This window comes from Caenorhabditis remanei, chromosome V (genome assembly GCF_010183535.1).
Source record: "Caenorhabditis remanei strain PX506 chromosome V, whole genome shotgun sequence".
Lineage (NCBI taxonomy): Eukaryota > Metazoa > Nematoda > Chromadorea > Rhabditida > Rhabditidae > Caenorhabditis > Caenorhabditis remanei.
The window spans coordinates 19,642,448-19,658,818 of record NC_071332.1 but is presented as its reverse complement, the minus strand read 5'-3'; the positions used below and the strand labels follow the sequence as shown (position 1 = coordinate 19,658,818).

At 38.4% G+C, this 16,371-nt stretch overlaps 7 protein-coding genes across 7 annotated transcripts; 3 read left to right on the top strand and 4 right to left on the bottom strand.

The window, feature by feature from the left end:
* Nucleotides 1-203: 203 nt before the first annotated feature.
* GCK72_021350 (uncharacterized protein) lies at nt 204-2,695 on the bottom strand (the record flags this gene model as incomplete). The annotated part of the gene is made up of 3 exons (XM_003104591.2): nt 204-470; nt 1,723-2,407; nt 2,643-2,695. 3 exons carry the CDS (start codon nt 2,693-2,695, stop codon nt 204-206), a joined length of 1,005 nt encoding a protein of 334 aa, XP_003104639.2.
* Nucleotides 2,696-3,607: 912 nt separating this feature from the next.
* GCK72_021349 (uncharacterized protein) lies at nt 3,608-4,492 on the bottom strand (the record flags this gene model as incomplete). Its single annotated transcript, XM_003104657.2, has 4 exons — nt 3,608-3,749; nt 3,807-3,956; nt 3,999-4,252; nt 4,313-4,492. 4 exons carry the CDS (start codon nt 4,490-4,492, stop codon nt 3,608-3,610), a joined length of 726 nt encoding a protein of 241 aa, XP_003104705.2.
* Nucleotides 4,493-7,165: 2,673 nt separating this feature from the next.
* Nucleotides 7,166-9,062, top strand: GCK72_021348 (uncharacterized protein; the record flags this gene model as incomplete). Its single annotated transcript, XM_053734202.1, has 3 exons — nt 7,166-7,685; nt 8,647-8,877; nt 8,959-9,062. The coding sequence occupies 3 exons, from the start codon at nt 7,166-7,168 to the stop codon at nt 9,060-9,062; spliced, it is 855 nt and encodes a 284-aa protein (XP_053583115.1).
* A 1,796-nt stretch (nt 9,063-10,858) lies between these two features.
* On the top strand, nt 10,859-11,818 carry GCK72_021347 (uncharacterized protein; the record flags this gene model as incomplete). Its single annotated transcript, XM_003095210.2, has 5 exons — nt 10,859-11,045; nt 11,114-11,189; nt 11,248-11,326; nt 11,565-11,707; nt 11,776-11,818. 5 exons carry the CDS (start codon nt 10,859-10,861, stop codon nt 11,816-11,818), a joined length of 528 nt encoding a protein of 175 aa, XP_003095258.2.
* Nucleotides 11,819-12,199: 381 nt separating this feature from the next.
* On the bottom strand, nt 12,200-12,472 carry GCK72_021346 (uncharacterized protein; the record flags this gene model as incomplete). Its single annotated transcript, XM_053734201.1, has 1 exon — nt 12,200-12,472. One exon carries the CDS (start codon nt 12,470-12,472, stop codon nt 12,200-12,202), a length of 273 nt encoding a protein of 90 aa, XP_053583114.1.
* GCK72_021345 (uncharacterized protein) lies at nt 12,297-13,030 on the top strand (the record flags this gene model as incomplete). The annotated part of the gene is made up of 4 exons (XM_003095238.2): nt 12,297-12,505; nt 12,555-12,639; nt 12,691-12,839; nt 12,991-13,030. The coding sequence occupies 4 exons, from the start codon at nt 12,297-12,299 to the stop codon at nt 13,028-13,030; spliced, it is 483 nt and encodes a 160-aa protein (XP_003095286.2).
* A 537-nt stretch (nt 13,031-13,567) lies between these two features.
* On the bottom strand, nt 13,568-14,371 carry GCK72_021344 (uncharacterized protein; the record flags this gene model as incomplete). Its single annotated transcript, XM_053734200.1, has 4 exons — nt 13,568-13,610; nt 13,786-13,931; nt 13,978-14,062; nt 14,112-14,371. The coding sequence occupies 4 exons, from the start codon at nt 14,369-14,371 to the stop codon at nt 13,568-13,570; spliced, it is 534 nt and encodes a 177-aa protein (XP_053583113.1).
* Nucleotides 14,372-16,371: the final 2,000 nt, after the last annotated feature.

Below are 16,371 nucleotides of genomic sequence, written 5' to 3'. Positions count from 1 at the left end.
GTGTCCAACATTAGAACAAATCTTTATTTTCGAAATAGAAACCAAAATTAAAATATATGTATGCCTCTCCTCATTGACAGATTGTCAGTGTAACTTGTGTGTTGGTCACTGTAACTTTAAAAATTGTCACTGTAAAAATGTCAGTGTAAAAGGTGTAAACATTAATCTAAGACTCTAGTAGTAATTTTTTTAACAAAAATCATTTATAACTTATTTCTGCTCTCCCTGATCTTCTGAATCACACTCGCATCAATTTTTCCGAACGAAATCGTCATCTCCTCCATGTGATGAGTAATTGACAGGAATTGAGTGGTGTCGGGCATTCGATAGAGGTAGTGTGGCACGTCGTTGATGGTTTCGAATGAGGGAGGCACTCCGGTGAAGAAGAGATTAGAGAACAGTTGATCGGCTCCGTCGAATTGAAGATATTTGAGGTGGAAGTATTGGAAGTAAGGAGATTTGATGAGAACCTGGAAATCGAAAAGCGTAGAAACTTAAGGATCTAAGGATCTCAAAATCTGGAAGCCAAGGGATCTAAAGATCTCAAAATCTGAAAATCTAGAATTTCCTGAATCCGAGGATCTAGATACCTGAGGACTCAAAGATTTGAGGAGGATATAAGAAAAGATTCAAAATCTTAAAATCTAGGATTCACCGGATCTGAAAATCTCAAAATTTAGGAATCCAAAAGTATGGAAACCTTTTAATCTGACAACTAACGTTCTAAGGAGAAAAGTTTCTACGCCACCGTAAAATTTCTGGTGTTTTACATTGTTTTTTGAACTTGAAACTAGGAGAATATCGATTTTCAGTTGCTAAACCGGTCAAAGACCATAACATAAGCCTCTAGTTTCCTTAGAACCTCTGAGATGGCTTAGAATCCTAAATTTTGTTGATTTTCGAGCTTTGAAATGGTCAAAAAACTGCAAAAACCACAATTTTCAGCTTCTTTGAAGCTGCGGTGGCCTAAAGTTTCAAAATTATTGCATTTTTGATAAAGAATTGACGTTTGAATCGGTATTTTGGGTCCAAAACTTCAAAATTTCAATAAAAATAGAGATTTACAGCTGTTAGACTATGTCACAGGCTTCAAAGTCCCCTAGAGGTTTGGTGATAGGCTAGAAATCCGAATGTTGGTTAATTTTACTTTTTTGACAACTTTTGAGCTCTGAAAATGTCATAAATCGCAATTTCTACCTTGCAGTGCTCAAAAATTGTAAATTTGAAGCTTAAGTGGCTTTTTTTGTGTCAAAAAGTTCAAATGCTTCCAAAAATCGTGATTTTCAGTTTTCAAATACTTCCACACTTCCAAAATGCAGGTTTTGGCTCGTGATGAGCAATACGAAGGCTAAATTTATAAAATTCGCCATTTCTGATAAATTACACGGTCAGACCATATTTTTTCTCATAAAAAGATTCGCCATTACTGATAAATTGCACGGTCAGACCTTATTTTTTCTCATAAAACTCTCTGAAAACGCTAGGAATCTAAGAATCTAGCAACCTGAAGATCTAAAAATCTAAGGATCCAAAAATCTGAAGATCTCAAAATTTAAGGACTAGAAATCAAAGGATCTGAAAATCTAAGGATCTGTAAATCTAAGGATCTCGAAATCTAAGGATCTTAAAATCTGAGGATCTGAACTTCTAAGGATCAAAAAATCCTAGAATCTAGTTATCTAAAGGTCTAGAAACCTAAGGACCTATAAATCTAACACTTACATTTTTCAAATACCTGACATCATCATCTCGAATCTGGTCCACAACCACATTCGCCCTCTGAAAATGACCCAACAAATACGGTTTCCCCATCACAGCGATATTCCGAGTCCTCAACTCCTCCAACTTCTTCCAAACCGCCAATTTCCGCAGTTCGCCGGTGTACAACGGGAATTCCTGGATATCAGTACGAGGGTTGGTGAGCTCCAGAACTTTAATGACGTCTTCGTTGACGTGGGGCAGCATCTGGAGCACGTCCGCCTCGGTGTCAATATCCAGTAACAGTGTATTGACAGCCAACGGGTGTGGATTCTGCTTCAGAATCCTTCCCAGAATCGGTGCCACTTTGTCAGTCAACTCTTCCGACACCACAACATTCAAGACATCTAAAGTTGCCTTCTGATGCTTCAGAATTAGTTGAAGATCCTCCAAAAACATATGGAAATAGTCCTCATCGACAAGAATTTTTCGCGATTTCTTCTTTCTCATCGAGGTACCATTTTCTTGGGCGGTGTCCTGCCAAATCATACAATTCGGTCCAAGTTTTAGGTAGGTAACCCTGTCGCTGTCATAACCAAGCTCCACTTGCTCCTGACAGATGGATAGGTGTAGTTGGGTCAATCGGATGTCTGGAACCACACGGTCTAGTTGTTTGCGGAGTCGGCGGCACACTTTACGAAGGGAGAAGCTGGAAAATTTCAGGGGTTTCGAAATGTTTGGTTTCGATTAGCTACAGTAAGCCTCTAGATCCGATTAGATCTATTTTTGAGTCTTTTGAGTACAGTAACCCAAGAGTGGTTTGAGATACCGAATCCAGCTACAGTAACCCGGGAAGCTAGGATCCCAGAGTACTCTTGAACCACAGTTTCAGTTACAGTAATCTAGGATTTTGCTACAGTACTATTATACAAAAGATAACTTACACCTCCTCCATGCCAACATTTCCCAAAATCCGATCCATGACGTCATCCGGCATCTTATTCAAATTAGGCTTTCTGGAACGCTTCCGAAAAAAAGCGACAATTTTCTTCATAGCAGAAAACGTCCCGGGTGGTCGTGAAAGAAAAAATGAAATTCTCCAAATTGAAAAAGAAAAAAGAAAACCGTTTAACCTTGACCCGTCCCTGTAGGCATTGGCATGAAGCGATGTGGCAACCGGTCTAAACACGCTACATTTTTTCTTCTTTTTCAATGTCGTAAACAATATTTGATGAGAGGAGGAGGAGAACGGTTTGAACACACACACACACGGAGATTGTGATCTAGATAATCGGGAAAAGAAATTTGGAATTCGCCTAAAAAATTGACATTAATGAAAGGCAGGTACAGTACAGTAAGATATACAATTCGGCGTTTTCAAGTTGAAAATGACCAAAGGGTGTTACGGTATTGCCCCACAAAGTAAATTATGTATTTACCATACAGAACAAAGGTAGAGCTCCATTTTTGTAGTGGATAACTTTTTTGTACGGACACTCCCTACAGAGTTAGGGTCATTTTAAGACGACAGCTCAAAAATCGCACAAGTCGATTTGGGAGAAAAACTATTTTGTTGATATGTAACTTTCTAGGGATTGTCCGTACAAAAAAGTTATCAACTACAAAAATGAAGCTCTGCCCTTGTTTTGTATGGTTTATACATAATTTACTTTGTGGGAAAATCAGTGATACCGTAACACCATCTCAAAGTTGGACATTTACAACTGAAACAGGCTAAATTGTACATCTTACTGCACGGTACTGTAAATATCTGAAAATCAGAAAATTTGGAGCGTGTGGTACCAGTGTAGTCTTATAACAACAAAATTAGTGAGAAACTGTGTTGATTTACAATGTTTTATTCAGTTACATAAAAATATGTATGGTTCAATTAAAAATATTTAAGAGCTCAAAACCAATAAGAGAAAGAGACGAAAAAGAGCAAAAAGACGACGATGATAGAAATAGAAGACGATCCAGAGGTCACATCAGTCACGCCAACAGAATCCTTGTCTTTAGCTTCAGTAGATGGTTTTACCGGAGGTTTAGTGCTGAAAAATCAGAAATTTATAATGTTCAGTCAGTTTGAATTGCTGTCTAGTGCTCACAGTGGTTTCTTCGTAGTGAACGAGCCAATCAGTGCACACAATCCATCATTATTTTCATAACCAGCGGCACATTTTGATCCGGGAACTCCTTTGAAACCTTGGAAAAAATACGGAGTTTCGAGAGACTCGTCAGGGACATCATGGACAGCTCTAAAAATAATATTATAAGAAAAAAATGTGAGCAATCCTCACCCTGGTGCAAGCGAGCAACTAACGTAAAAGTAGGTTGTATCCCCATATCCCGAGCAACCAATTGTTCTATGAATTGGAGATAAAAGGCTTTGCATGTTGTCATACGATTCACCTCCATCTCCTTTCAACTGGACTCCAAATTCTTGAGATAATTCGTCAAAAGAATTTCCTCCATAATAGGCTCTATTTTCGTTGTCAAGCATAGTTATTCCTGCCGCTTCGCCATCTTCTTTAGCGAGCTCCGGACTCCACGTCTGAAATTTCCAGTGATATTTTAATGAAATGGGTACTCATGGATTTCACCTTAAACTCACCAATTCATACGCATCCGAAATATTCATTCGTTTGACCATCTCTCGTCTTTTATCATTGAGATTCTTCACAAATTTATCGCAATCTTCTTTTGATAACGGTAAGATTGTGTAATCAGCAGATACGACGAGAACACCGATTGCCAATGAAATCGCACAGAGCAGCAGAGGTTCGGTTATCATCTCGAGGGGAGAGAGGAATCGGTTTGGATTGATTTCGATGTCGAGATTTGTTCCTTATCAGAGGAGAGTAAAATCGGTTTGAATTGATTTTGATGTGGAGATTCGTCCCTTATAAGGGGTTCTTATCAAGATGACCTTTTCAAACTAAAAAATGGGAACAAAAAAATGGGGAGTCAGAGCACGTAAACATTTTAAACTGATCAGTTTTTTGTAGTGTCACGGTTTTAATTACATTTTAATGTATATTTAAATAGTCAGAATCAATGTCTTCCTCGTCACTTATTTCTTGAATCCGTCTCATATTTCTTTTTGGTTCTGCTTTCTTGATCAAGGTATTCGCTCGTTTTTGAATATCCGAATATGGCTCCTCACAACCATCTGGATGAAAATACTTTTAAAATCCAATAAACACGGATTTCTTACTTAACATGTGACACATTTAAAATTATTGCTTTCAATACATAAAAACACGACAGGTACATGTACTGCACCAATGAAAAATACTACAATTTTGTAAAATTCATTTATAGATAAAACCAAGACCTTCATTTTTGTAGTTGACAACTTTTTTGTACGGGCGGTCCCTGGACTTACTCGTTTCAATGCAAAAAGATCAGTTGAAACCAGCGAATCCTTCTTTTCACACCAATTAGACTTCCTGTTTGCGTGATTAGAGGGTGTCCTATTTTGTCCCCGATGGCCCACCCCGGTTCTATTCTTTTCCCCATTAAATCTCACCAAGAATTGTGTTTGTTACAAGAAGGATTTCAAAATTGATAAAAAAATATATATAAATGGTTATAATCCAATAAAACAATTAGAGTATGTGTTTCTGAAATTCGAGTGAGGCGGCATATTTTCAATCTCCATTTTTGTACTTGTCTACAGTTTTGTACTGACGGCCAACTAGAGAGGAGTTACCGACAATTAATGCACAGCGGACTTTGGACCACCCGTACAAAAAAGTTGTCAACTACAAAAATGTAGCTCTAGGTTTTATCTACAAGCCTGATCAAAAATTTAAACTTTTCGACAATGAGATGAAGAGTTACACGTGCTCAAAGTTGCTCATGTTCCACTGTGTCTGGCGCGCCTTGGACGCTGTTTTCTTAGTTTTCCGAAAAGCTACTTCGAAATCTAAAAGGGCTTCCTTTCTTATGTTTCTATATACATGTGTACATTGAAAATTAACAAATAATAACACCCTTATTCTCCAATTTCCTCCTCCCCTGACACATTTTCATATTTCCCCCCTCTTTCATTTCCTTTTTGCCCTCCCCCCCCTCTCACCATAATACTCAAATTCGAAACATCCTCCTCCTCCTCCTCTTTTTCCCTCTCTAATTATTTCTTATCCGCCCCGCCGGTTTAGTAATCCGTGTGCACGTTGCTTATTGTGCACCTGAGAGAGCACATGATCTGATCCCCTGTCTCCCACGATTTGTACTCTTTTTACATTTTAAAGCAGGAGAGCTTAAGGAGATTGAGATTGTGATATTTCACTCGTTTTGTTTACGTCATACTTTTTATTTCTTTTTTTTTTGAAAATATCTGAATTTTGTCTTAATAGCTGTCATAACTCGGTTCATTTTCACCTTTTTCAAATTCTGAAAACTGATTCGGAATCCTTATTATTAAAACTTTTCAGCTATGCAACTCTCAGATGTGTTTTATATGACTAAAAACTGAAAAAATGAGGATTCTAAATCAGGTTTCAAAAAATGAGTTAGGTTAAAAATGAACCCAATTTTAAGACTGCTTGCAACTCGGTTCATTTTCATCTTATTCGAATTTTGAAAACAGATTCAGAATCCTCACGTCTTCAGCCTTCTAGACGTGTGAATTTTAATTTTGTCTTAAATTACTAAAAAGGTGGAGACGTGGAGATTCAGAACCAGTTTTCAAGTTTTAGTTTACGTCAAAATGAACCGAGTTACAACAAGTCTCATAACTCCGTTCATTTTTGGTCAATTCGTATTCTGAAAATAGATTCGGAATCCTTAGAATTAGAGCGTTTCAACTTTGCAATTTAAAAATGTGTTTTATATGACTAAAAACTGAAAATATAAGGATTCTAAATTGAGTTTCAAAATCGGGGTAGGTTGAAAATGAACCGAGCTACAACTAGTCTTGCAAGATGGTTCATGTTCATCTTTTTCGATTTTTGAAAACAGATTCAGAATCCTTACGTCATCAGTTTCTAGATTCACAATTTTAAATTTTGTTTAGCATAACTAGAAAGCTGAAAACGTGATGGTTCTGAATCAGTTTTCAATGTTTTGTTTCCGTCAAAATGAACCGAGTTACAACCAGTCTCATAACTCGGTTCATTTTTGATCAATTCGTATTCTGAAAACAGATTCGGAATTCTCAGAATTAGAGCTTTTCAACTATGCAATTTGAAGATGTGTTTTATGTGACTAAAAACCGAAAATATGAGGATTCTGAATCAAGTTTCAAAATCGGGGTAGGTTGAAAATGAACCGAGTTATAGCCAGTCTAATCGGTACGTCATCAGTTTCATATTTTTCTTCTTCTAAACATATATCTCTATTCGGATTAATTATGTATTTAATACCTCATTTTCTACAGATTGCTTTATGATCTCCTCGCTTTATCATTTTCTTATTTCTCACTTTGTTCTTCCCATTAACTCATCTCCTTTTTCAGAAAATGGAACAATTTAGGGTTGAACTAGAAATCGATCCGAAATCACGTCACGAAATGACAAAAAGTAAAACGAGATTGGCTCAGGATCCGCCTCCCAACTATGGAAAAAGGTCTAAAATAGAGGCCAGAAAGAGCACAATTACTGCGAAGAAGAAAAATAATCCGACTCATCCTCTGTATGCTACTTCTGATGAGGAGAGGGAGGAATCTCCTGAACCTGTCGTTAGGTTGACGGCCGAACGAAGAGCAGCGGCGGAGATAAGAATTGCACAACAAAAAGCGGAGATTGAAGAACAGAAGAGAAACGGGACTTATGTTGACCCGATGGAGGTGTACGAGGCTGAACTGAAGAGAGCGAATTGGCTAAAATCAACAGGTAGAGGCGGAACTCCACCTGTAAATCCATTCAGAGACATTGTATTGGCAAGAATTGAAAAAGAGCGCCAAGAAAGAGAGCGCCAAGCGGCTGCGGAGGTTGGAGATCCTGAGGCACAAGCCGCCACTTATGCTGAAAATAGGAGAAGTGAGTTTCAAGAATATTTAAAGGAACAATAAATTTAGCTTCGTTATTTACACAGAAGTATTCTGAAACACTCTGTCGGAACGGAGCCAATTTTACAATACCTTTGTCCCACCTGGAATCTTCCCATATTTTGTACATAAGTAGTGTCTGACGTAACTAAGAAAAAACCAAAATTAAAGCGGCGCTCTCGAAGATTTCGGAGAGTTACACAACGTTTTTGAAAATTTTCAAAAATTTCGATGTCTCCATTTTGAGAACTCGTAACTTTTTGAGTTTTTGAGCTACCGTAATGGTTCTAAGCTCATTCGATAGGTAATAACAGCGACTTTAAAATTCCTTTTTAAGTGTTTGCCAAAAATCATAACCTGCTGAGCTGCAGTTGAAAGTGTGAAAAAATCGTCAGTGCGTCGTCGGAACGTAGGGATACGTAGAAAATATTAAATTTTTCTGAAAAACTGAAATAACTCCCGTAACTGAAAGGCTCTACTTATATTTGAACACGTATAACGACATAACTCGGAGTAAGAAGCACGCAGGTGGCAGTCCCCAGTTCCCCGATCGTCGAAATTTGGCATTTGTTGTAATATCTCACAGACGTTTGTTTCACACTTTCAATTGCAGCTCAGCAGGTTATGGTTTTTTGGCAATTGCTCAAAAGAGAGTTTTTGAAGTCGCTGTAATTACCTATCGAATGAACCTAAAACCATTACGGTAGCTCAAAAACTCAAAAAGTTACGAGTTCTCAAAATGGAGACATCGAAAATTTTGAAAATTATCAAAAAAATTGTGTAACTCTCCGAAACGTCCGAGAGCGCCGCTATAATTTTGGATTTTTCTTAATTGCGTCAGACACTACTTATGTACAAAATAGGGGTAGATTTCAAGGGGACATCTCATGTTAGAGATGTTTAATAGTCCCTGGAATACAAAGTACTGTCTGTTACTTATTCTTTCGTTGCAGAGCTGGGCGAGGCAAGATTGTATATGAGAAGATTTGCTATTGAAGAAGCAGCGAAAAAAGGACTGCCGCCTCCACCGGAAGAACCATTGGAATTGTTTGATATGATGGAACATTACAACCCTGAGAGAGCAGATGCTCCACCAGGACCATCGTATGAGGAAATTATGGCACGAGTAAAACGTCCACAAGTTATCGCTAAAATGCTAGAGGAGGAGGCTGCGAAGAAAGAAGGTGAGTCCTTAGTCTATGGTTACATTTTTTCTCTTATGACATATGACCGATATATTTTTGATCCCAGACAAGAATTTTCAGAAGCTGCTAAGGAATCCACATCAAATAGTCAAGTCAAATCATGTACGAAGAGAAAGCGGGCTCATCGAGAAGCCGAGGAGCAAGAGTTGAATGGCAGCTATTGAGATTTCAGTGACCTTCATAAAACATCAGATCAGTCATGCAATTGATAATAAATTAAATATGATTCAAAAGCTGATGACGTAAGGATTCTGAATCTGTTTTCAAAATTCAAAAAGAATGAAAATGAGCTGAGTTATGTGACTTGTTGTAACTCCGTTCATTTTCAACCTACCCCGATTTTGAAACCTGATTTAGAATCCCCACGGTTTCAGCATTTTGGTTATGTAAAACAAATTTTAAAGTTATAAATATAGAAAGCTGAAGTTCTAAGGATTCTGAATCTATTTTCAAAATTTAAATAGAATGAAAATGAACCGAGTTATGAGACTGTTTGTAACTCGGTTAGTTTTCAACCTACCCCGATTTGAAAACCTGATTCAGAATCGTCACATTTTCAGCATTCTGGTTATGTAAAACAAGTTTTAAAGTTATAATTCTAGAAAGCTGAAGTTCTAAGGATTCTGAATCTGTTTTCAAAATTTTAAAATGATGCAAATGAACCGAGTTATGAGACTACTTGTAACTCCGTTCATTTTTAACCTACCCCAATTTTAAAACCTGATTCAGAATCCTCACATCTTCAGTTTTCAAGTCATACCCAAAAATTTCCAAAAATATTTCTATATCACTCTCATATCCCAAATAACATTATCCCATTGTATTACTTTTCCTATATCAAGCTTCTGTGACACCGTTTATATTTATATTTTATTTTGATCTGCATTTTTTTGATCTCATAATGAATAAATTAGTTTCAAAACGTCTTTTTGATCTACCAAAACACAGTCTCCATTTCCTATAGTTCTGTTCCATTTTGTGATCAATCATCTTCGAATTAACCGGATTTTTGTGATAAGATACATTTTGTGAAAATGATTTCTGTGGAAAAAAAATGGATAATCTGGATTTTTCTGTCTACGTGAACACCTTTGAATGATATAAAAGGGGAAAAATGATAGGAAAACGTTTCATTTTGTTCCGATGATTGGTTTAGGTAGTTTTGAAATTTGACACACAATTTGTGGTTCCAGAAACCCAATATATATAATTTTCCTGAAATTTCCTCTAAAAATGACTATGATATTCAAAATCAGCATGTTTGAAAGTACCAGTTCACTAATTTCTAGAAAATTTCATCTACTGGTTTTCGTGTACTCCTCGTGGACAAGTCAAAAGTTCATTTTTTGCGATTTTAGAAATTTTGACATAAATACTGTAATTTCTGAAATAATCGTTACTGGAAATACCTATACACAATTTTTTACAAAAAATCTCACTTTTTTTCGAAACTCAAATTTCGTGTACTCCTCGTGGACAAGCTAGAGATGATTTTTTGTCCACGAGGAGTACACGAAAACGCGTCAAAGGTGCCCCAGGTTTTCCCCTTTTATTATTCTATATTGAGCACCCGATCTGGCGCACCTTTGACGCGATTTTCCCAATAAATACTTTTTCGGCAATAGCGCGCTATCACACTGTCACCTTTCGGGAATGTTTGGCGCGCCTTGGCCGCGTTTTTGGAAAATCTGATTTCTAGTGAAAAATGTGCGTTTTTCGCCGGATTTTTTCAATATTTAATGGTCAGAAACGCGTCCAAGGCGCGCCAGAAAAAACAACTTTTTACAAATTTTCGAAACTTAAATTTTGTGTACTCCTCGTGGACAAGATGATCCAGAGATGATTTTTTGATGAACTTGTCCACGAGGAGTACACGAAAATCAGGGTTCCCTAGAAACACAACTTGTGGGTTCTGAAGTGTCTGCAGTTTCAAAACGTCCCTCAGTTCCAAAAATTCCTCATGGCGACCATCAACCTGATTTTTCTCACTCTCTTTGCTATGTCCCACATCGAAATGTGTGTCCGCACAATCCCACCGGACGGCGCTACCGTAAGCACCACGTCAGCTACAGTAACCACGGGAGCAGGTGATCCAGAAGAAACCACTGCAGGTGTGGCGACTACGGCGGGTGGTGGTGGCGGAGGGTGTAAGTTTTTTTTGGAAATCAAAAATATCGAAAAAAAAATTCTGAAATTTTTTTTGAAAAATTTCCAGCACGATTCTGTCAAGTGGGACTACCCCATTCGGTGACCGGGTCCCTTGGGATTCCGGAATTGGTATTTGAAGATGAGTACGTTTTGAAACCAAATTTTTTTTTCCAAAAAAATTTTTCAACATTTTTTTTCCAGAGTCATCCAAGGCACATTCCAGTCCAAGTTCATATGCTCTACTCGAGATTCTTCAACTTGTGGGTCTTGGACGATTACGGTAAGTCTGTCTGTGTGTCTGTGTGTCCACAAGTTGTGTTTTTGGAACCCTGGCTTTCGTGTACTCCTCGTGGACAAGTTCATCAAAAAATCATCTTGTCCACGAGGAGTACACGAAAACCACTAGATGAAAGTTTCTAGAAATTAGTGAACTGGTACTTTCAAACATGCTGATTTTCAATATCTTAGTCATTTTTAGTGGAAAATGATTTTTTTTCAGGAAAATGATTTTTTTTCAGAATAAAAACCCGACGGGTCCGTCGACGCCACTAGTTGAGGTCATGGACGACGTGAACATGATGAGTATCACTTTGACGTGCGGAGCCGATAACCAGTACTCGTGGGAGGGAACGCTACCAGGAGCCACGGAGAGTACTGTAGTGTGAGTTGGCAAAAAAAAATTTTTGAAAAATTTTTTGAAAAAAAAGGTTTTTTTGAAATTTTTTTCAGAAATGGAATCACTGAAATCACGTGTCGTGTTGTATGTGCATAAATGATTTTTTTTTGATATTTCTTATCCGGCAGTCAAAAGTCAGAATCTGGTACAGACTACACATTCTTATGTAATCAAAGATCGCGCGACACATTTTTTTCTTATCCAATAGACAATGTGAACCGGTTTTTGCTTATAGGGGGGATGGATTACGCAAGAAAAATCGCATTTTTGAGGTCAAAATCCAAGTTTCGGGGGAAATTTTGGTTTTTAGAGAGGCTTAGGCTTAAACGTAGGCTTAGGCTTAAATTTCGACTTAAATTTTTTTTAAAATTTGGGATCCAGGTACAGGTACATGTGGTCAATGGGCGTGTACACCTCCATTTTGATAAGAACAAGTTTTTTATCAATGTCATAGTCTCCTAGCTTCACTTCTTTATTTTATTCATTTTTGTGATCTACCATGACTACGACGCTCCGTCTATTCTTTTTCATCTTTTTCACCTTTTTAATCCCCTTAACCAACTCATGTGTTCGTATGATACCTCCGGAAGAGGTATCCGCCGGAACTACAGTAGCCAGTCCACCGGGGACTGACGATGGTGAGGAGGATGCTACCGAAGCTCCAGAAGCCCCGACGCCGGCAGCTGGGGGCGGCGGTGGAGAAGAGATCCCCGCTGGCACGTGTAACGTGCAGTTATCGAATTCGATCATTGGAACGAATCCATCACCAGTGGATTTTAATGGGTCAGTTTTATCTCTATCTACCGTAACCCGTTACCGAAAACAAATTCAGAAACATGAACATCGTCGATGTGCCAAACCCTACTATCAAATGCGCCAAAGTCAATGGGGGCACGTGTAACACGTGGGGTATTACGGTAGGCGTTAAACCAGGGTACAGTACCCAAATTCCAGATTTTTTTTTTCAGAATTACGTGTTGGAAGGCGGTGACGGTCAGGGGACTCAGCTCCTGATGAGTGCTTCTAACACAAACCAGATCTCAATCAGTTTGACGTGTACAGCGGATGGATACGCGTGGGAAGGAGTGTTGCCGGGAGAGACGCAGGTTACTAGAGTGTGAGTTTTGTTTTGGGACGTTTTGTAACCAAGGCATTTCGCAACCATGAACTATCAGGTTGCAAAATGGCGCGGTTTAAAAGCCATGCTGGTTTTCAAAAAGTTTCAAACCGTCCCCCTTTCTCACCTTTTTTTTTACTTATTTTTGCAGAACTGGAATCAACGCCCTTCAATGTGATATCACTTGCTGATTTTATTGAATTTCGGCAATAATTTATTTGAAATAATAAATTATAACTTTCCTAATTTTAAAATTGTTCCAAATTGATTTGGTGTGTATATTACAGTATTCCAGCATGTGCTGGGGACCGCCCGTGCCAAAACGTGGTTAGGAATCTATATGCATCAAACCTCCGCCCATTTTGATCTTCAGACGCTTATGTTCAAAAAATGATCAAAACGATCTGACATAACAAGATGGACAAGCTGATCTTGGTCATTTTTCGTATTGTGAGTAGTGTGGCACTTTCTTGCCATGAATCCTTATCAATGTTGCATATCCCTTATCACATAACAGCACAGGTGAGATTTGGAATTGCGACTACAGTATCCCAGAGTGTTAAAACTTCATCTTTTTGAGACAGATGCTATACTGCAGCGGACATCCGGACAAAGTTTTGCAGGACACACAGACAGACTTTATTTTATTTTAATGCAACATAACAGACTACTAATAAATGATAATAAAGGATCGATTTTTTTTTATTTCAAATAAAAATTACCCAAATTCAATTGCAAGTGATATCACATTGAAGGCCTTCTATTCCAGTTCTGCAAAATAAAGTTGTGATTAGGGAGTTTTCTCCGGACGGTTTAGAACCGAAAAAGGGGGACGTTTTGAAACTTATTGAAAACCAGCATAGCTTTAAAACCGCGTCATTTAGCAACCTGATAGTTCATGGTTGTGAAATGTCTTGGTTGCAAAACGTCCTAAAACAAAACTCACACTCTAGTAACCTGCGTCTCGCCTGGCAACACTCCTTCCCACGCGTATCCATCCGCTGTACACGTCAAACTTATTGAGATCTGATTTGTGTCAGAAGCACTCACCAGGAGCTGACTCCCCTGACCGTGTTCTCCAAATCCGACATGCTGAAAAACACCTGATTTGACTGCAACGGTTACTGTAGCCTGATACCGTGATAGTCCACGTCTTACACGTGCTCATATCGACTTTGTGGCATTTCAGAATAGGGTTTGGCACGTCGACAATGTTCATGTTTCTGAATTTGTTTTCGGTAACGGGTTACGGTAGATAGAGATAAAACTGACCCTTCAAAATCCACTGGTGATATATTCGTCCAGGGTCCACCGATCGAATTCGATAACCCCGTGAAACACGTGCCAGCGGGGATCTCTTCTCCAGGCGTCGTGACTTCTGGAGCTGCCGTCGGCGCCTCACTAGGCTCCTCACCCGGTGGACTGGCTACTGTAGTTCCAGCGGATACCTCTTCCGGAGGTATCATACGAACACATGAGTTGGTTAAGGGGATTAAGGAGATTAGGAATAGGAGACTTGGGATCGTAGTCATGGTAGATCACAAAAATGAATAAAATAATGAATTGAGTGAAGCTTAGAGAGACTATGACATTTGATAAAAAAAACTTGACCTTATCAAAATGGAGGTGTACACGCCCATTGACCACATGTTCCTGTACCTGTACCCCATAAAAAGTCTAAAAATTGAAGTCTAAGCCTCAATTTAACCAACTCATGTGTCCCCCTGAAGAGGTGTCCGCTGGAACTACAGTAGTTTGTTATCTTGTATTAAAACAAAATGAAGTCTGTCTGTGTGTCCTGCAAAACATTCTCCGGATGTCCGCTGCAGTATAGCACCTGTCTCGAAGAGAATGAGTTTTAGCACTCTGGGATACTGTAGTCGCAATTCCAAATTTCAGTTCTCTGTCGGACACCGAAGACCATATTCTCTACCTGATCATTGGACCTGTTTTAATCCGTGATAAGGGATAAGGGATATGCAACATTGATAAGGATTCATGACAACAAAGTGTCACACTACTCACAATACGAAAAATGACCGCGGGCGTTGTCTGTGAGACCAGTCTGTTCATCTTGTTATGTAACATCGTTTTGGTGATTTTTTGAACACAAGCGTGTAGAGATCGAAATGGGCGGAGCCTATGTCTCAACTTTAATTGTCTATAACTCGGTCAGAAATAACTTTCTAGTCACAATTTTTATATCAACTTGCAGATCAAACCTAGATCTCCATTTTTGTAGTTGACAACTTTTTTGCACGAGTGGACCCTGAGAAGTTATGGGTTCTAGAGTCCTAGATGCCTATTTCTAGAACTCTAGCACCCATAACTCTCCAGGGTCCACTCGTGCAAAAAAGTTGTCAACTACAAAAATGGAGCCCTAAATTTGATCTACATGATCATCAAGAAAATTGTAGTGAAAAAAAATGTTCTGCGGTCTTGAATCTAGATACACGTCTTCGCCGCTTCAAATCGTAATTTTTTGAACTTCCTACTAGTGATTGCGTGATCCATTAGCTTCGTATCAATCGTACATTTTTTACCGATTTTTTCTCTTCTTGGTGTTTCATGCATGTTATATCGTTTTATTGGTGCGACAAGTTTTGACAAAATTGTGATTTTTGTGAAAAAAAATGTTTCGAAAAAAATTTAAAAAAATTTTTTTTTACTTCACGGAATCAATATTAATCCAGACCTTAGATCAAGAATTTTACCTCTGTAAAAATAGTATTTTTACGATTCCCAAATGTCTTCGGCCCTTCAAGAACGTTAGTTTTTCAGTTCTCATCCATCCAGATCTATTTCTATAAATCTGAAATTTTCGAGTTTTTCTGATTCCCCAACCCATTTTCCCCACTCCCAAACTCTTCTTTACCCCGAAAAACCCATTTTCACAAAAAACAAAAAATATTCCACCACCACCCGGAATCGAACCCCGGACCTTCCGACTCATGATCCACCTCCTTAACCACTCGGCCATGCGGGCGAAGCTGGCGACGCGGCGAAGAGGGCGTATAAAAAACCGACGGTGGCGAGGGCCGAAACGTCAAAAATTCGATATAAACGTGACATTTTTTAAATCCACATTTTAGTGCCACGTGGCATTTTCTTGGATTTTTAAAATCACTTTTCTCTATTTTTGTTATTTTTCCCCCTAATTATGCCAATTTTCTGGTCAGAACTACCGGAAAACTTCCGGAAAAATGTAGTGGAACATTTGGATTTAATGAGCAGGTATTTAATTAACTAATTAATTGATTAATTTTTTTCCTCAATTTCCTTCAGACACTCGCTAAAATCCACGTCAACTTCGAATCGATTTCTAGTGAATTCGGTGGTTTTCAGTGTGCCACGTGTCCGATTTGGGTACAAGGAGGGGAAATGTTTGATAATGATTTATACGGGAATCGAGACATTTTTGAGGATGGAATTCTCGAAATGTACGGATGGGACGGTTATACATAGGTAAGGATTAATCCTAGGATTTGTGAAAATTTTTCGAAAAAAGATTTTTTATTGAATTTTTTTCCAA